This window comes from Scatophagus argus, chromosome 12, assembly GCF_020382885.2.
Source record: "Scatophagus argus isolate fScaArg1 chromosome 12, fScaArg1.pri, whole genome shotgun sequence".
Classification (NCBI taxonomy): domain Eukaryota; kingdom Metazoa; phylum Chordata; class Actinopteri; family Scatophagidae; genus Scatophagus; species Scatophagus argus.
Window position 1 is genome coordinate 18,288,956 of NC_058504.1, and position 19,130 is coordinate 18,308,085.

General features: G+C 41.0%; 1 protein-coding gene across 1 annotated transcript in view; it reads left to right on the forward strand.

Moving 5' to 3' along the window:
* The window catches only part of tenm1 (teneurin transmembrane protein 1), a 157,723-nt gene that overhangs the window by 131,765 nt on the left and 6,828 nt on the right, over positions 1–19,130 (forward strand). Inside the window, exons 23-33 of the mRNA XM_046406138.1 lie at positions 3,518–3,672; positions 5,606–5,689; positions 6,164–6,358; positions 9,095–9,182; positions 10,791–10,987; positions 11,924–12,237; positions 12,830–13,002; positions 14,570–14,814; positions 15,569–15,862; positions 17,074–17,318; positions 18,082–18,224. Of these exons, the coding sequence (XP_046262094.1) occupies positions 3,518–3,672; positions 5,606–5,689; positions 6,164–6,358; positions 9,095–9,182; positions 10,791–10,987; positions 11,924–12,237; positions 12,830–13,002; positions 14,570–14,814; positions 15,569–15,862; positions 17,074–17,318; positions 18,082–18,224 (2,133 nt within the window). The remainder of the gene's footprint in view (positions 1–3,517; positions 3,673–5,605; positions 5,690–6,163; positions 6,359–9,094; positions 9,183–10,790; positions 10,988–11,923; positions 12,238–12,829; positions 13,003–14,569; positions 14,815–15,568; positions 15,863–17,073; positions 17,319–18,081; positions 18,225–19,130) is intronic.

Sequence of the window (19,130 nt, forward strand, 5' to 3'; positions counted from 1 at the left end):
TGGCTGCAATTCTCCCTAAATTTGAGCTGAAAGTGAAAAGTATCACTTTATCATCCTCTCCTTCACTCCTCTCCTCTCCTTTCCCTTTGTTTTTTCCAAGGTCAGTGCAACTCAGTCTACTTCACTTTTCTTTGATGATAGAAACCAGTCCCAACTTTAGCCAAATGTCTGTCTTCCTCTTCTGTTGAGATTTATCTCAATTATTTCTCCACTGGTTTTCTTGCCAGCTTCTAAACATGAGTATCAGAGTGCCAGGTCCACTCAGGGAGAAACAGTAATTCTTTTGATGTCTTGTGAGCATCCATCAGCTATACGGAGGGGCTGTAATTTCCCTTAACACAGCATACAGCTTTACCCACAACTGCAGGAAATCCAGTTCCTGACAAGGAGAATGTGGACTAATCTGCTGCTTTTTCAGTAAATATGGCACAAAACTCTTTAACAGCACATAAACTGGAGTAAATCCTTTTTGCCAATGTCAAGAAATAATAGCCACCGTTCTTCATTTCTGTGCATATGTGGGGATGAATAAGTCAGCTGTGTCCTGCATTTATTGTTGATGATAGATTGGCTGTTATTTAGAGGCTCCTCGTGAACATAAGACACGCAGATCCAGCATGCACGCTGAGGGTGTCAGAAAAGCACAAACAAAGGCAAGAAAGGAAAGAAAGAAAGAATAAAGGGAATTTAGGATGGAAGTCAATAGAGCCAAAGGAGGCGAGGAGAAGGAATAATATCCAGGGACAGAGAGGAAGAGAACAGACATCAGTATTGAGAGAAAGAGAGAGTCCTGGCTGCCTCGTCATGTCCTTGTGCAGGATTTATGAGCTCTAAGATCAGGGACAGGTTTAGGCTGCTAGGAGGAGGAACGTGTGCAAAAGTGAAAGGAAGGTAGGAAGGATCCAAGGATGGGAGAATGTGCAGAGTTTCAGACATAAGTAGTCTCAGACTGCACTGTGGGTTGAGATGTGCTTCCTGCATAATACCAGGTGACAGGGGGGAGAAGTGGCAAGGCCAAGAGGAAAGGAAGGAAGAAATAAAAAATGGGCTGAACAGAGAAAAACAGGGCCCAGACATTATTAAATGGTCAAAGAGCACTGATTTCATTAGCACTTGCTGGGCAAAATAGAGGGAGTGCAACAACAGAAACAAAGCAAAGGGCGAGTAGGAGAAATAAGAGGTGGGAAGGGGAGAAAAAAAAGGAGAAGAAGAAGATCGAGTTAGGGTGGATGGACAGTGAGGGAAAGTTAAAAGAGGAAAGGAAAGGTGTAGGTGGGGGGATGAGGCTGTGTGGGTGGTGTAATCTGTCTGTGTCAAAGGGATGATGAAGGAGCCAGAAGGGAGAGCTCTGCAGTTCACCTTCTGGCCTCTGGAGGAAACACACTGACCCTGGCCCTCCCCTTCTCCACCTCCACTCTACACCTCCACTCCACCTGCACAATTTATGATTCACAGGGTCAGCCCATGCTCGCTTGGTTTGAGGACATTTGTGAATGTAGTGTGTGTGTGTGTGTGTGTGTGTGTGTGTGCACATACATGTGTGTGCTTGTGTGTGTGTGTGTGTGTGCATGTATGTATGTGTGCGTGCGTGCGTGTGTGCATGCGTGTGTGTGTGTGCACATGTTGAATGAAATCATGTGTAAAGAAAGCTATTGTATGTCAAGGAGGATGAGACCTTAGTGCTGCCTGGGGAAAAGGACAGTGGTGATTTCTATCCCAGCTCAAGAAGTGCGCACAGGCACATCCCCACATAATCCACTATGACAGTTTGAAAGGAGAAAGACTGACAGAACCAGAATCAAAATCAAGGGAAAATAGGACAAGATGACTGAATGAAAGAGGACTAGTTGGAGCTGAACTGCATACTGATTGTGTCATTTCGTTGTCCATTTTTGTTATAATGAGCTTGCATTTTTTGAATCTAAAATTCATGTGATCAATAGTGAGTGTTTTGAAGACATAACCTTGTTCCTGGGATGATTTGATGGGCATTTTAAACTATTTTCTGACACTTCAAAGCTGCAATAATCAATATTTTTATACAAGCAATGGCTTAAATGACAACGTGTAATCAAAAAGGGACAGTAGACATCTGTTTCCAGCAACAAATTACAAGCTAACAAAGTTATTGACTAGCTGGTGAACAAGCTGGAACATTTCGCTGCTAAGAATGAGATATTTCCCCCAGGAGTTGGTAACAACTAAACTTCTGTTCTAAAAGTGTTCTAAGCTGAGAAAGAAAATTGGACTTGCATTCATCAAAAATGACTCCTCATAAATGCTAATGTTGCTTCATGTCTTCGGTATTATGCATACAACAAAAATATGTCAATAGGCGTTGCATTTTTTTACATAGCGCCCAAAAATCAATGCAACTTTTAAGACAAAACAAATCATGGATTAATAATAAAAGAAATAAATGATAGCTGAATTTGTAATTAAAATAAAAGTTAGTTGGAGCCCTAGTTCTATCCTTTTTTTTTTTTTTTTTACCATGCTGCTGTGTTTCATGTGTTTTTTATAGTTTCCTTTGTTCCTTTGTTTGTTTTGTGATTGTCTGTAGCTTTGTTAGATATAAGTAGACCTTGTCTCCATGAAATACACTGAGGCATACTTGAGATAAATAAATTTATACATAAACTTGACATAACTTAATGATAACCCCTAAACAAAATGTGTTTAAATGGCACAGCAGTGAGCCACATACACTTAGTGTCCACAGATGCTAAATGAAAGCAATCAAGGAGAATTGGTCTCATACAATTTTGGGGGTGAGGGTTGAGCTGTGGAATATTACTGCTGAGGAGTTGAGTCAAAAGGCCATTGTCTGTATGGAGATGAGACGGGGATGAAGGTCGTTCCTCGTCCATAACAGGTGATTCATAGTCTGCCCTGACCTTTAATACCTGGACTTACCTCTCTCCCGCTCTACGCTCACTCAATACTGCAGAGCACCTCTGCAAGGAGAATTCAAGTATGCTGTTCATGGCAAAACACTTGCACAGCATATGCTCGTATGTGCTTAGCAAATACAAGGCAACAAAATGCACACATGCAGACATTCACATGTACGTTTGATTCATGGATGTGCGGTTATAAAGCATGTTTGCAACCGCCAAATGTCAAAAGTTCACTGCGGTACACTGCACACATCTAATGTGACAAATAACTTCTTCCTCCAGTTGCATTGTTCTAATCCCTTTAGTGGGTTCTGGAATGGAAATATAATTACGTTTCTGTGGTGCAGTGCCTTTGATAAGACAGCCGCTTGCTGAGCTGAATGTCTAACTGAGTTGGATGCCTCTCCGAAGCTCTTTCCTCTCTCCACTTTACTTCTCTCCCTTACGCACTCTTCTCCATCTCTTTTCTTCCATCTCTCTCTCTCTCTCTCTCTCTCTCTCTCTCTTTCTCTCTCATACTCTCACATTTTCCTCCTTTTCCTTTTTGTCCTCTCACCCCCCACACTCTCTCTGTCATCTCCAAAAGCTCATCCCGCTTCTCTCTCTCACCCGCCCAGGTATTGCGGTGGATAAAAGAGGTGTTGTCTACTTCGTTGATGGCACCACCATTCAGAAGATTAATGAGAGGGGTTTGCTCTCCACTGTGATTGGCTCAAATGGACTGATGTCAACTCAGCCGCTAAGCTGTGATGCACGCATGGACATCAGCCAGGTAAGCTAATAATGTTTAAACAAGTGATGGAAAGCCAGAGCCACATTTTCTTTGATGGAGGCTTCATCCTTGCTATTTGAATGTTGTTTAATTTGTAGAATGATAAGAATCCTGCATATGTTTTGTGTCAATCAAAGATACTCTCAGGTCATATTTTGCAAGTCAAAGTCAAGGCTCTTGTGTTTGTAGGCCTAATGAGCCTTCTATTAGTATGTGCATGCCATGCGGTTTGCTTAGAACAGTGCATAGCTGTATCTAAGGAAGCAACTCAAAGCATGTAATCTATCATCACTCCTTTATTTATTAGCATACAGTGTCAACATTGATTAGTTGTTTGGTATATAATCACTTTAAACAGATGACTTCAATGCAATGTGAAAAAAAAACACACAGTGAAAGCTTTCCTTTAAAGTTAATAACTTTATTTTGCCTTGCACATACAGCCAAGGGAAATATTGAGGTCTTACTTAAAGAATAAAGGACCCACTTGTCTGCTGCCGAATCACAATATAGCAGATGTTTTTATTTGTTCTCTTACAGTCAGTGATGGTTTCAGTCTGAACTGCCTGGCGCCATACGTAGAATCTCCTTCTGTCTCCTTCAAAGCGTATGGGTGTGTGTTTCTGAGAGACACAGTGTGGTAGAGACCAAAGACAGTGACTGCACAGATTTGATCAGCCACCCTTCAGATCACACTGCTGGCTTATATCAGGCCTATTAGAGCAGAAGATGAATTATAGATGAACTGCTGGCTCTATAGAGCGATCTCTGCCTGAGCCTGTGTATGTGCGTGTATGTGTGTGTGAATATGCGTGTTCAGCCCAGGTGAATTCCCACAACGGCTCTTATATGTCTTTAAAGTGACCCACGTTACCTCACAAACCCTCTGTTTGTGACTTATCTGCCCCTGCGGCACGTCTGATCGTGTCCAGTCTCCGACAGTGTTTGTTCTTACAAACTGCTGCGACCTCAATATGTCATCGGAATTGATGGAAACTTCTGTGGATATGCAGACAAACATCACTGTCGTAATTTATGCAAAATGAACAGCCAGTCAAATTTAAATTTGAATTGTACAAGGACATATAAATATAACATACTGCAGCTATTTTCCCATTTTTTAAAAGAGTACAAAAATGTTGTGGAAACAGGGTCTGCAAGAACCAAGGAAACATCAATTTTCTGACCAAATTTTTGTGTTTTGTTTTCATTTCAGGATGACCTTAATTCAGTAGGCTCAGCCTCGTGTACTGCTGAACTTGACTTGTAAAAGTGATCGTCTGCCATCACTGTAACGTTCAGTCTCATGAGCAGGACAGATCTGATGCATGTCGTCCTGCTTGATGAATCTCTCTACCTCTTAAAATGGGATTTCACAATGAACCTTGTTCTCTCTCATTTGACAGAGCCTATAATTGGACATGTCAGTGGCAATTTAACATGATTCATTTATTTGCCAATTCATCGTCAGAATCATCAATCACCTTGCTGATCCCTCAGACGTGCCATCTCGTCTCCATAGCCCTCAGTTTGAGTGTTTGTTTGTGTGAGACAGACAGTGATGTGGGTGGCTTTGCAGTGGTGTAGGTTTGTCTGTCTTTGACCCCCACAGTGTTAGCAGGCAGCGGTGTGCTATTTGAGCAGGCAGCGATCATGGTTATTGGCTGACATTTGGAAAAGTGCCGAAGCAAGCTGATGTGAGTCTTGAATAAATAGAGGGAAGGCGCCCTGCCCGCTGCTGACCTTTGCATGAGCAAGGAGGGTCAGCAGGCGTAATGCTATGCTATTAAGGAGATACTATTCGAATCACCTGTAACTGACTGGTGGGTGATGCCCTCCAAGGCTTTCTCGTTATTCTGTTATAACTGTTAAAAGAAAAACGGTCAATATATGTATGGTCTGTGTGTGCATACGTGTGTGTGTCACTGCATAGGTGCGTCTGGAGTGGCCAACAGACCTGGCCATCAACCCACTGGACAACTCCCTCTACATCCTGGACAACAACATTGTCCTACAGGTAGAGAAACAGTCCTTACCAGGCACACAAAACACTTTGACACTGAATGAATTCTAACCTGTTTCCTTGAGAGGCACTGGCACAATACATAAAAGAGGGAGAAAGCGTAATTAAATATTTTTCACAAATTATAGTGCTGTCACTTATTTAGAACGTGTGAAACTGCTAACATAACAGACATGAAATGAGCACCTTGTTAAAAAAAAAAATAACATGTTATCAACGGTCTCTGCAGAAGTTGTTTTTAAGAAAATGTTACGCTGATTAGCCAAACACTTGTTCTCCAGAATTTAATAAACTGCATGTTGAAGTGTGTGTCTTGTAAAAACTTAATGAATCATTAAATGAGTCAACTTTATGTGGTGATGCACTGAATCAACATAACATAGTCTATTGTTTATGACTGATTCCATCGACCATAAATAATTACTGGAAGCGTTCAGTTTTTTGTTTTTTTGTTTTGTTTTTTTTTAGGTATCAGAAAGTCTTCAGGTGCGTATTGTGGCGGGCCGGCCCATCCACTGCCAGGTTCCAGGAATTGATCACCACCTGGTGAGATGGGCGGCAGTGCGCGCCACCCTGGAGGCTGCCAAGGCCATCGCACTGTCCCACCTGGGCACTCTGTTCATTGCTGAGACTGATGAGAGGCGCATCAACCGCATCCAACAGGTGACTCTGTCACTACAAATACCAAGCTTCTCTAGTCTGTTTTTTAGATGGAGATGCTTTGATTTGCCTTTGTAGATCAGTGACAACTTGTGTATTTAGTGTCATTAACTGAGCTCACACCAAACATAAGGTTCCCTTTTTTGTCCCTAAATTGTTACAGAAACCCTGAAATCCCTAAAACCGTAACTTTGTTAACCAGTTACATTTTTTTGATTTGCAATCAAGTTACAGAGGATTTACTTATCCATAGTATTGTTATGTTGCCCTATACAACTAGTTATGAGCATCAAATGTAATTTGCGATTGTGCTTTGGCCGTTGATTTATTACACCTTCCAACATTTTGCAACATCCTTCAAAATTTGCAGCTGTGTCCCTCTAACTGCCTTCTGAACAGTTGCCCAACCCTGCATGTCATTGTGAAGACCACAGAGCAAGGGACCCCTCTAAGGGTGTCTTCATCTCTTGTAAAACAGGCAAACAGGAAAAGACTTCTCAGTTGCAGCTGACTCCAGCGATCGATCTGGCCATATGTCTCACCATATCTGTTTTAGAATTTAGCATTTAGAATCTGCTTCTTGCACATGGACATACAAAACTCTGACGCATCCAAAAAATTTCAAAGCCTGTTTTTATTTAAGGAACAAAAACACTTTTTTTCTCCATTACGTCCATTAGCTAGCAGCATGTTATCACAGACCTGCAGCATTTGGGCAGCAGCACCACTAAGATATTGCCTGCTGGATTCAATCAATGGTCGCTTTGTGGTCAGAAATATCACGCTGAATCCATGTGGAGGCAGACGGGAATATAAAATGCCTTGTTTGATCGGGCAATGAAAATACTGCCTTTTTTTTCTGTACAAAAAAAAAGATATATTTATGTTTCTTATTTCCAATGTCTTATGTTTCTGTTTCTAATGTCTTGGGTCTAATAATCATTCAAATGGAAAAGTCAGAGTTATTCATCAAAGTTCCTGCACACACTCTCAGCAACAAGTTGAAGTTTGTGGCAAAAGACACTCGAATCAGCAAAACAAAACCGTTTAATGACACTGAATCATAAAATAAAATAAATGACGATGTGTTGCTGATTTTCTCAGCAGTTTTGAGGTGCAATCAACACATTTAAAAACCTGAGGGCCTGACGCAGATACAGTGTGATTCAGGAAGCACTAAATTAAATACTGAAAAGTGTGTCAGTGAGACAAACAAAACAAACATATTTTAAACTGATGACACACAAATTAATCGCTACATTTCATCTTAAATGACTGACACCAGCTGCTGCTTGTTCAGCCAGTAGGTCTTTTTCTTTCCTTTATAATAAGCCCTATTAAGTGTGAATGTGTTTCGGCCTCAGTAAGTATTTAGGCACTGCTTTGCACCCGAAACATTTAGGCCATAGCATCAAGCAACACACGTGCATAACCAGCATGCACCAAATGTTATTTTTAATCTTGCTTAGAGGCAAGGAAGCAATTGAATATGCATGGCTGTGGCTGTGTTTCTCTGTTTTTCATTCAGTGGAAATTGCAGGAACTTGTTTTCTGTGAACTGGGCATTATTTTTGAAGATGGAACATTTACAGCATTGTCACAGCAATTGCAAATCCAGTCAATGTCTCTGAAGAAGTTGGTGATTATTTTAAATCAAAAGTCGAAACTATACCTCTGAAGTGTGAGTGCATGTTTGTCCCATCACTGTTCTCCTGCTGAGAACTCAAAACTGATTGGAACAACTCCGCAGGTCTCCTGCATCCTGGTTCCCGAATAAAGATTTTTTTTTCTTTTTTTTTAGTTGTTTGGCCAGTTAGTACTGACTTTCTTCTCGGAGATGCTTGATAAATACAAGTGGAAGTCATTAAGGAACAAAAGGAACATGTTGCATTTCTTGCCACATGTTGAGAAGAGTGATGCCACTCTCATGTCTGCAACTTAAATATGAGGCTACTATTAGCAGCTGGTTAGCTTAGTTTAGAACAAAGACTGGCATCAGTGGGAAACAACTCGCCTGCTTCTGTATAATGTCAACAAAATCTACCTGTGAAGTAAATTAGAGGTTTTCCAATTTCTAATTCGGTTCTAATTAACAAATTATGTCTTTTTTTCTATACACTTTTTGGTACATATTATAAATAGGAAGTTATGATGTGCTAATTAATGAGCTGATGCTGTTCAGACATGAGTTGTGTTCTCACCTAACCCCCTGCAAGAAAGCAAACAGAACAGCTTTTGACATATTAGATCAACCCCAAAAGGATAATGAAGTTCATTAACAAGAAAAAAAACCAAACAAACATCCAAATAAAGCATATGTTTTCCAATTATCTTTCAACAATGCTTGTTCCTCTTGGACCAGTTAAGAAGCTCCTCCCTCGCTAATACAGCTAAACAAAACTGTTGGTGTTACAGCTATCATTTTCATTTATAGCGCTCTCCATCAAGACAGTCAGTTTAATTTGCAACAAAACCTCATTTAGACCAAACACTAGATTGATATTTCTTTCTTTTTAATAAAAAAGAACCTGAGATATTATTAGGTTAAAGCAAATATGTTTTTGTCATTTTCTTCTATTTATTTTAATGTTATTAATTTGTAACTCCATCTCAGGTGTTTGTGATATGCCATCATTATCATGTCTGTGAGGGAGATTAGACCTAACAAAGACTGTTCTTGAACAATATTCCTCACATAGGATTTTGTAGCGATTTGTGATGTTTTTGTGCATTTCACAGGTGTCGACCAACGGGGAGATATCTGTTATCTCTGGAGCCCCCACTGACTGTGACTGTAAGATAGACCCCAACTGTGACTGCTTCTCTGGTGGGTCACCAGGTGCACGTGCATGCACACACACACACACACACACACAAGTTAAGTTAAGTAAAAAGTTAATGCGAGAGTGTTAGATTAGCAAACAGCATGTCAATGCACTTTAAAATCATATCAGTTATATCATACTTAACCTGGTTCAGAAGAAGGAAGGATGCAAAACAAGAACATTTTAAAAGCTTTGACATAACTTTAATAAATTGAAATAGTCAGTGTGTCTTGATATTGAGTGATTAAATCTTCCTGCCTGTGTGTCCCTGCTGGCCAATGATTTTATTAGCAGAGCTTTAGAAGAACATTTTCTCTCTCCTCGGCTGTTTTCCTCTCTACTTGAATGTGTCTAAATTATTTAATTCAGATGGAATTCTAATCTCTAAGAAGGGCTGTTTTGAATCTCCTTGAAAAATAATAAAAATTATGATAATGAAGTTTATGTGAACAATATACAGGAAAGAAATGACTATTTACTATGTCAAAATGGAAAAGTAAGCAAGCATAATTTGACTGTGTGAGTGTATACCCTTGTGTTGGGTATACAGATAGGTATACACAAAGCATGTGTGTGTCTATGGGGGGATGGGTTTTTGTTGGTATTCATGAGAGGCTCCTGCTTCACAAAAGCATCCAGCTCGATTTTAGTAAGAACCAGCTTGAGCAAAACGTTTCAAATCCACTCAAATTGCAGGGAAAAGAAACAGCTTTCTTCTAGCTGCTGAAGGTTGTTACTGGTCGGTGTATCATGGAAGGGCACCTGAAATGTAATAAAGGGAAGAGGGAAGGGACCAAACAAATAAGCAGATGTTCTTTTGACAGTTAGGCCACGCTTTCATTGTAAGTGTCAGAGGATGTGATTTTATCATTTAATTCTGCTCATAAAAATCAGTCGCTTTTCTATTCAAAATGGAGGGAAGTGTCTCTCCCATGCCACAAGCCAATGGGCTGTAACCAGCCCTATTTCTTGGGTTGTACTTTGCATATTTTCAATCATGTCTTGCTGTTAACAGATGATTACTCTCTTCAGAGGCTTTCCGTTTCCATCCCTTCACCGTAGACACTCACGCAGTGTCTTTGAACGTGTGCACATATGCGAACACATACTCGCAAATACAAACAAACATGAGAACACGCATGCACAAAAATATACACACACACACACATGATGCGCATGCTGTCAAGAGATAAACTGCCACCCTGCTGCCTGCACAGACCCATCAGAGGCCCCAGGCCTACTGCTGACAGCATCTAAAGGGCTTCACCCGACTATTATCCCGCTGTGCTACCGAAGACATCTGAATGCATTTAGTCACCCACTACCATCGTATGATAAGGCTGAGGTCACTATCAAGGTGGTCGCACCAAATCCATTGGGAAGCTGTGGTATCCCAACACGTCCAAGTCCTGAGTTGAACTGATAAACACTTAAGCGGCACCTTGGGATCTTCTTATTTTGCCAAGCCTGTGTGCACCAGTTGTGACTTCTCGCTTTTTCTAAAGAATGTTTTGTATTGCTCAGTGCGTTTATGGCCGAGGACGCCTTCACTTATGCCATTTTGTTGATAAAGAGTTCTCATTGGAATGCCTTCTTGTTTTTCTTATCAGGAGACGGAGGCTACGCCCGTGACGCTCGTCTCAAAGCCCCTTCATCTCTAGCCGTGGCTCCCAATGGCACCCTCTATATTGCTGATCTGGGAAACATCCGGATTAGAGCCGTCAGCCCCAACCAGCCTCAGCCCAGCCCAGCCGGACTAGTGGAGATCAGCTCCCCACTCGACCAGGAGCTCTATCTCTTCAGCCAGGTACAAAAATATGGAGGATTTTATCTTTGTATGAACACCATTACTATCACAGTATACATGAAGTTTGATTACTATAATTTAATAAATTAAACAATTAAAACAGGTTGAGCTCTGCAAGATAGAGATTACTAAATATAGTATCTGCCTTGAGCAACTGCTGAGAAGCTTGTTTGTCCGTCCATCTGACCCATTCTTTTGAACGCATCTCAGGGCTACCTCGAGGGAATTTCTTCAAATTTGGCACAAATGTCCACGTAACTTAAGAATTTATATGTTAATTGTGACAAAATTTCACACAAATGTCTAATAGAATAAAATGATGAAGTGATAACATTTTATATCCACAAGGTCAAAGGTCAACTTCACTCTAACGTAATAATGTTCTGTTAAAACATTTTGGTCATTAACACACTAACTCAAGAACTGACAGGGAGATGTGAACTTATTTTACATTTGGTCAGGTGCTAAACTGGTGACATTAATCTTGGTTGTCCACCTTGAAACCATGTAGAGTCCTCCAAGATGAAGGTGCATGTGGAGCATCCTCATTTTAGAATATCTAGCTTCTTTACAGAAATGTCCATTTTTGAACAATGTAGTTTACCACAAGCTCATTGGTGTTGATGATGCTGAGTTTCAGGTGATTGTTGTGGCACTACGTGACAAAGCTCTCTATCAGTCACTACGTATACTATATGAGCCCGGACAGACGTGGATGTAAACTGCAACCTGACTGGAGGCATACAACCGCAAAGCACTAAATCATGTTAGCTGCTAGATTCTCGCATCACAGATTGCATGATTTTTTTGTTGTGTGATTTCAGTTCAAACGGATGATGAATTAACAAGAGCTTAGAAAGAATTGCACTCAAACACAACAAGATGTGGTGTAATCCAGTCCTGAAAATTGTGTATGTGTTTTTTTTTCCATTACAGAATGGCTCCCACATGTACACCAAACACCTGATCACAGGCCACTACCTATACAACTTCTCTTACGGCACAGACGGTCAGTTGTCTGGACTGACATGTCGTGATGGCCATGGGCTCCAGGTGAGGAGAGACGCTCACGGAGTGCCTCTCTGGCTGGCGCTACCTGGCGGACAGGTGTACTGGCTGTCTCTTAGCAACAGTGGAACACTGAGAAAGGTGTCAGCTCAAGGCCATGACATTGCTCACATCACTTATCATGGCAACACAGGTCTCCTAGCAACCAAAAGTGATGAGAACAGTTGGACCACTGTTTATGAGTAAGTTTGTTTACTCTGAATATTGTTTTCTAGTTCTTTCTTTGTGTCTATCTGTCTGTCTGTCTTGCTTGCTTTCTGTTTTCCTTCCTTCCTCCTCTACACTTTCCCTTTCAGTTGTGGTTGGTTGCTTGGCTCAGTGTGCTTGTGCGCAAATGTGAAATAGAGTTTATGTTTGCGGCGTGAAATTTGAGTGCCATCTGGTGGTAACTACTGCATCACTGTTGAAAGCTAGAGAGACTTTTTTTCAGTTTAGTCTTTGCTTAAGTGACTGATTAGGTGAAGGGCGTCTCAGTAACACTTTGATCACACACATTTAGTATCACAACAACAGTACACACACAAAGAAACACATCTGTGTGATTTATACACCACTGCCAAGCATCTGTCTCAAATTCCACAGCTGGATAATTACACATATAAATCATAGCTGACACTTAGTCCGTGTCGATGTTTGTATGAGAAGGGAAAACAGAGTGAGAATGAGAATAAGTGCGACTGTGTGCTCATGTGGTATATTGCTGTCTTCTTATCTGTGTGGTCATCTGCTTGTGTTTGTGCTTGTACGTCACTGCCTTCATGGTTGCTCTCCAAGGTACAGCAACGAGGGCCGTGTGACCAACATCACTCTACCCACTGGTGAGGTGAGCAGTTTCCACGGCAACCTGGAACGCTGGTCTCGGGTGGAGGTTGAGGCGTCCAACCACGAGAACTTCATCACCAGCACCAACCTATCTGCTAGTGATACCATCTACACATTCAGACAAGGTAAAGCGTCATGCTTGTGGTTTTCACTTTTTTTTTCACTCCCCATAGGTCAGTAGGAACATTGATAAACCAAGCGAACAGAAAGTAGCTTGTGGGGCACAGATATGATGGCTCCATGTGTTCACCATTTCACTAGCAGGAAAGCTCTACCCCCATTTAGTTTACCGCAAACATGCTGAAAAGCCACTTATGACTCAGCTTAGGGGGGACTAAATAATCGGCAACGTGCAGACGTACACGTAGGGCAGGCCTCAAGGTTATAGTGATGTTTAAATATTTATGATGAGCAAACTGCAATAATGTGGCTGTTATTCTGGTCAGGTCAGACATACTGACCTGTGTTTCTCCCTCTTCGTCGGCTGCACCGCGTGTGTGTGCAGAAGATTCACAGCTTTGAGAAAGGATTTAGCCCTTTCTATGAATAATTCACAAATGGATCTGATATGACCTCTTTACATAACCGAACTAATGGGCAGCATTTCTTGTTCTTTTTTTTTTCTTTTCTTTTTATTTACAAAAAAGAAGCGGATCCAGCTGACTTGTGAAATGTCTTAACGATTGCAAGAGAAAAAAAAAGAAAAGAGGGCAGAGATGAGAAGACGAGAAAATGAGTGTGGAGTGGAGAAGCCGCTCATGGGAGCAGTTTCTTCTCATGTCATCCCTTTAATTGCTTTCTAGCAGTTGTCACAATGACAGGACTGCAGGGAGAGAAAAGCTCCAACACACAACTAGACATGCATACACACACAGTGCTGCAGTATGACAGCGCTGCCAGGGAAAAGTTGAAATGACCCCTTATTTTAGATTGCCCACCTTCTCTCCCTTTTACTTCCACTACCCACCACAAATTCATTGTGCCTTTTCCTGCCTCTGAGGCAACAATAACCACATATGTGCGGAAAGAGGTTTTATAGTGGCGGAGGTTACTGTCCAGTTTAATTAGCTGTGTTAAAGTTTATGATTAAAATACTGTTTTATTATCATTATTGCAAATTTTTTTTATTACTTATATTTAGGAATGGTAAAGACATGTGACAAAGTGATGCTGCCATGTGAAATCTTACTGACATCAATATAGAAATGAAAGATGGGTTTCTGAGAAACCTGTGCAATGTGTGAAAAACTGTCATGGCCAAACACTTCGGTTTTATGTCCCCTCTGCTCGCTCTCTCTCTCTCTCTCACTTTCTTGCTCGCTCTCTGTTTCTCTTTCTCTCATTACAGCCTGTCTGCATCTCTTTTTCAATAAGATTACAGTTTTCTAAAGGTACAATACGGCGCTAATGGTACAGAGAACATTGAAAAAATACTTAGCACAGGGCATTTAGCGAATAATTCAAGCAAAACACACAGACAAAAGCCATACTTGTATTCATTGCAATCATGTAGTCTGCTGCTGTGTCTCATTGATTTTTCTCAAGACTGTTTTTGGCGAGGCAGTGACTGACATTTTTTCACACTTTTTTCAGTCTGTTGCTGCATATTTGCATCCTTGTGGTTTTATGTGCCTTTGTGTTTGTGTGCATCTCTATGCATGTGTGACCCACACATGCTACCTTCCACCCTAGACCACGCTCAGAGTTCATACAGAGTCAGCGCTGATGGTTCATTCCTTGTGTCACTTGCGAGCGGGATGGAACTGTCACTCAGCACAGAGCCCCTGCTCCCTGGAGGCGTCGGAGGAGGAGTCAGTCCCACTGCCAGCCGCTGTAACATCAGTCTGCCCGGAGACCACGCCCCCAGCCTGATAGAGTGGAGGCAGAGGAAGGAGCAAAGCAAAACTAACTACAGCACTTATGAACGCAGGCTCAGGGTAAAACACTAAATTACCACCTTATTCTTTAGTGGTCTCAGATAACGGAAAATCCAGCAACACAACACAGAGACAGTATGCATTAGCAACTTAATATGCTCTGGTTACTCAGAAATGTCTTAGCATCAGCCAAATATCAAGGAAACCCATGTAAGTAGGTCAGATTACATTACCTCCCATTTTATAAGTACACTGAGTTAACCAAAGATTATGCAATCTGACCTTCATACACTCCCTCAAAACTGTCACTTCTTCGTGAACTCATTGCAAAGGTGTTGGAACGCTGGCACACTTTGGTGTTACACAATATGTTAGACACTTAGACTGATTACCAACATCACTGGGACTGATAGGTCAAATGACTGTTAGCTGTACTTTCCCCAAATCACACACCAACTGCGACACCTCTTCTCTTTTTCCTCAAAGCAGAAAATACACATCACAAACAGAATATTTCATGAAATAGAAAAGGACATTTTATCTGATGTGCACTAATTAATTAGCAATGCCCAGGACTCGGTTCTTCACTTGTTCACAAGGCAGTGTATTGTTATTATCCAGGTCCAGTTTGCTCTAAATGTCACAATTAATTTTTCTCAACTAATGAAATCTCTGCTTGTCTCCAACATGCCGCTTCATTTATATTTTAATGTCCGTGGCCTTATTTAGAATTTATGGTGATTATAAAGCAGTAAGATTAAAAAGTTTTATTTTGTTCTCTCTCTAGCTGATATTTTAATGATTTTCTGTTCAGGCACATAACAGGAACCTGCTGTCCATCGACTTTGATCAGAGCACCAGAGTAGGGAAGATCTACGATGACCACAGGAAGTTCACCCTCCATATCCAGTATGACTCGCTGGGCCGGCCTGTGGTCTGGTCACCTAGTAGCAAATACACAGAAGTAAACATTAGCTATTCAGGTGGGGGACTGTTGTCAGCCATCTACCGTGGAGAATGGTCTGAACGGCTGGAGTACGAGAACGACAGGGTGGTGTCCAGAGCCTGGGTCAATGGCAAGATCTGGAGCTACACATACGCAGACAGAGTAAGAGCATAAGAGTAGAGAACATGTTTGGTATGTGTGTGTGTGTGTGTGTGTGTGTGGTGGTGGTGGGGTGGGGGGGATATTCAGATAGACAGTTTCTTTCTGTTTCATGCTGAGATTTGTTTGATGGGTTCACTGTTGCTTGTTTTTGTCTTTGCTGTTAGCAGAAATCTGTTCTTCTTTTGTTTGCTGTTTCAACGGTGACATGAAACCAAAACTAACACTTAAAGTATGAAAAGTACAACCTCTATGTGAAACGAGCAAGTTTAATGTATTTTACCTAACCATGAAAATCAGTTTGCAGGGAGATGATTATGTCTACTTTTACATGTTCAGTTATTGTGCAGACTTTTTATATTAAGCTGCACTTAAACTGCATAACTGAATACCAGTACCATAGCTCTGGGAGCAGTAAAGGCAGACAATGGGTTCATTGTGATGGATTATATAACTCAAGCAAGTTTTAAGGCTGTGTAACTTGATTGTCACAGAGAGTTAAAAAGAAAAGAAAGCAGTGGTTTCCTGAGAGTGGGGTTTACAGTAAATATCCAACGTGCTTTGAAAAACTCATAGGAATAATGTACACTGCGTTTCATTTGTAATGAGTGGAACTGAACATGCAAAGAGGTGTGTCCCTTTAAAGTGTGTGACAAAGAAGAAATTTACCCGAAGCTTCTTTCCTTAAGATAATTGAAATTTAATGAAAGGAAATATATTTAGTGTCAGCTTTTGGTCTAAGACAAAATTAGAGTGTAAATGAGCTTATATTACAGTACCATCTAAGAATTAATAATACCTGCATGTATTATTAATACATTAATATTATACCTTAGAGTTAAGTAGAAATGTATTTTTACACAGCATCATTTTACTGTGGTCAAATAGTCACAGGACTGCAGGTGCAGATTATAATGTTTGCCTGAAAAGTAAAATTAAATTCAAACAGTAAACAAATTGATGTTGTTGTTTGAAAATCCTAGAGCCCCAGTGGTGATTTTTTTTTCATTTTTCATTTATGCCTTTACTATTCAGTTGAAACAAGAATGGTCCTCAAGCTGAGATCAGGGTTGCTTTCTGCAGGACATTTTGGTGATAAAGTTTTCACCCATTGACACTGAAGCAAAAAAAATACAACATACAGAGAAAGAAAAAGCACCTCAATGCAAAGGGCCACCTTAATATAACTCTGCTGTGTCTGTGTTTTCGTGCAGTCCATCATGCTGCTCCTGCATAGTCAGCGGCGCTACGTCTTTGAATACGACCAAACAGACCGTCTGGTTGCCGTCACAATGCCCAGCATGGTGAAGCACACCCTGCAGTCGCTGCTGTCCATTGGTTACTACAGGAATATATACACTCCTCCTGACAGCCAGTCCTCCTTCATGCAGGACTTCACCCTGGATGGGCGGCTGCTGAGGTCTCAGTACTTGGGAACAGGACGCAGTATCATCTACAGGTACGACACAGATCACAGAAATACTACTGGCTGTTGGTTTTAACAGTTCATTTGGGGAGGCAATGCAGTGTGGAAGAGGTGATATGGCAATCGCACCGGTTTGGATTTTAATGAAACGTTGAGGCATTATGCATCTTGGCATTATAGTCAGCCATATAAAAGCATAACACTGATAGGCTTGATGAAGATACGATAATTAAAGGCTAATTTCTGAAATTTAAAAGCCCTGTTACAGTCTAGCTGACCCAAAACGTGCTACCCACACACACGCGCACACACGCACACACACCTAGCAGTCCTCACAAATGACAATGATTAGACTAATGGGGAGACTGATTAAAGGTCACATTGTTTTATCATCATGCTATGTCAGACACCACTGATCTGATTTTGATGAAAGTTGGAGGACTGTTTCAGGCAATGTTCTGGCATTTAACATTTTTAATACTCATTGGTTTGATGGGACACTGCAGCGTAATAAACTGTACCATTTTCAAGATTTGAAAGGCCATAAGTGCCACAGCAGCCAGTCTGAATTTGATGAAATGTTGAAGGATGATGCAACTTGTTCCCCAATTGCTGAAAGGATTTTTGTATTGTACGTGAGGTACAGCATGTTTGCTTATATTGACGTTTAGACGTTTTACTGTACTTTTCTTTTCATTATTTAAATACAGTCTTGCTCCATGCTTCTGACACAACTTACTTATTTATTGCCTATTCTCTAAGTTGTTCATTTGTTCATTTTACTCCTTTTTTCCAGGTACACCCCAGCAGCGCGTCTCTCTGAGGTGGTTTATGACTCAACCCTGGTAACCTTCACTTATGATGACGCCTCCGGCACTATCAAGACCATTCATCTCACCCATAACGGCTTCATAAGCTCCATACGATACAGACAGACGGGTACATATACACAAATGCTAAACAGACCAAATTTAAAATATTTACAATGTGCAGTGATTCATCTTTAGATGAGTAATTTCAAAGGATCTATTTGAAAATAACATTGTTTTATGGACACACTCAAAGTATCTGGGCTGTGATGAGAGTGCACAATAATGCATCTTCAACCAGATTTCTTGAGTGGCTCGAACAGGACAGCTTTGAGTCAGCCGTCACACTATTTCATCTCAGACTAAGGTAGCCACAGTTAGAAGTGTGAATAGGGTGTGCATGTGAGTATGTTCGAGTGGAAGAGATTGTGGTCTACCACAGCTGTAAATACAAGACCACCCCCTGGGCTCTGAGCTGTGCTTTCTCTTCCCCACCTCCGCAACCAGGCTGCCTGATCAAAGTGAACAACTGAATGTATGAATATAAGTTAATATGTGGTGATCATAGGGTGGATGTGCTACATTTGTCTGTCTGCATGTGAACATTTGTCCTTGTTCAAAAATAGCTGCAAAGACCGAGAAAATATGAAATCTTTATCAGTTATAATCCTAATATCATGACAAATGTTTCACTCCTAATTTGGAAAAATAGTTAGAAAGATGCTGCACTTCATAAATTGCAGGATTAACCAGTAATAAAATGACCATCAGTGGACCTTCAGCTGTGTCAGCAGATGTGTTCGGATTTCATTAATAAAGTTCACAAATTCCCTCAAGTTATGGAGCATTTCCAGGGTCATCCACAGTGCTCTAATCTGTGCTGCTGGTTCACTTCACATAGCTTTGTTATTGGCTCAACATGATCAGGTGTCACTAATCTGCAAAGCACAGCTTGTGTGTGTGTGTCTGTGTGTGTGTGTGTGTGTGTGTGTTTATCGCTTTGCCCTCACTGTGAATAGACTCTCACCTTCCTTTA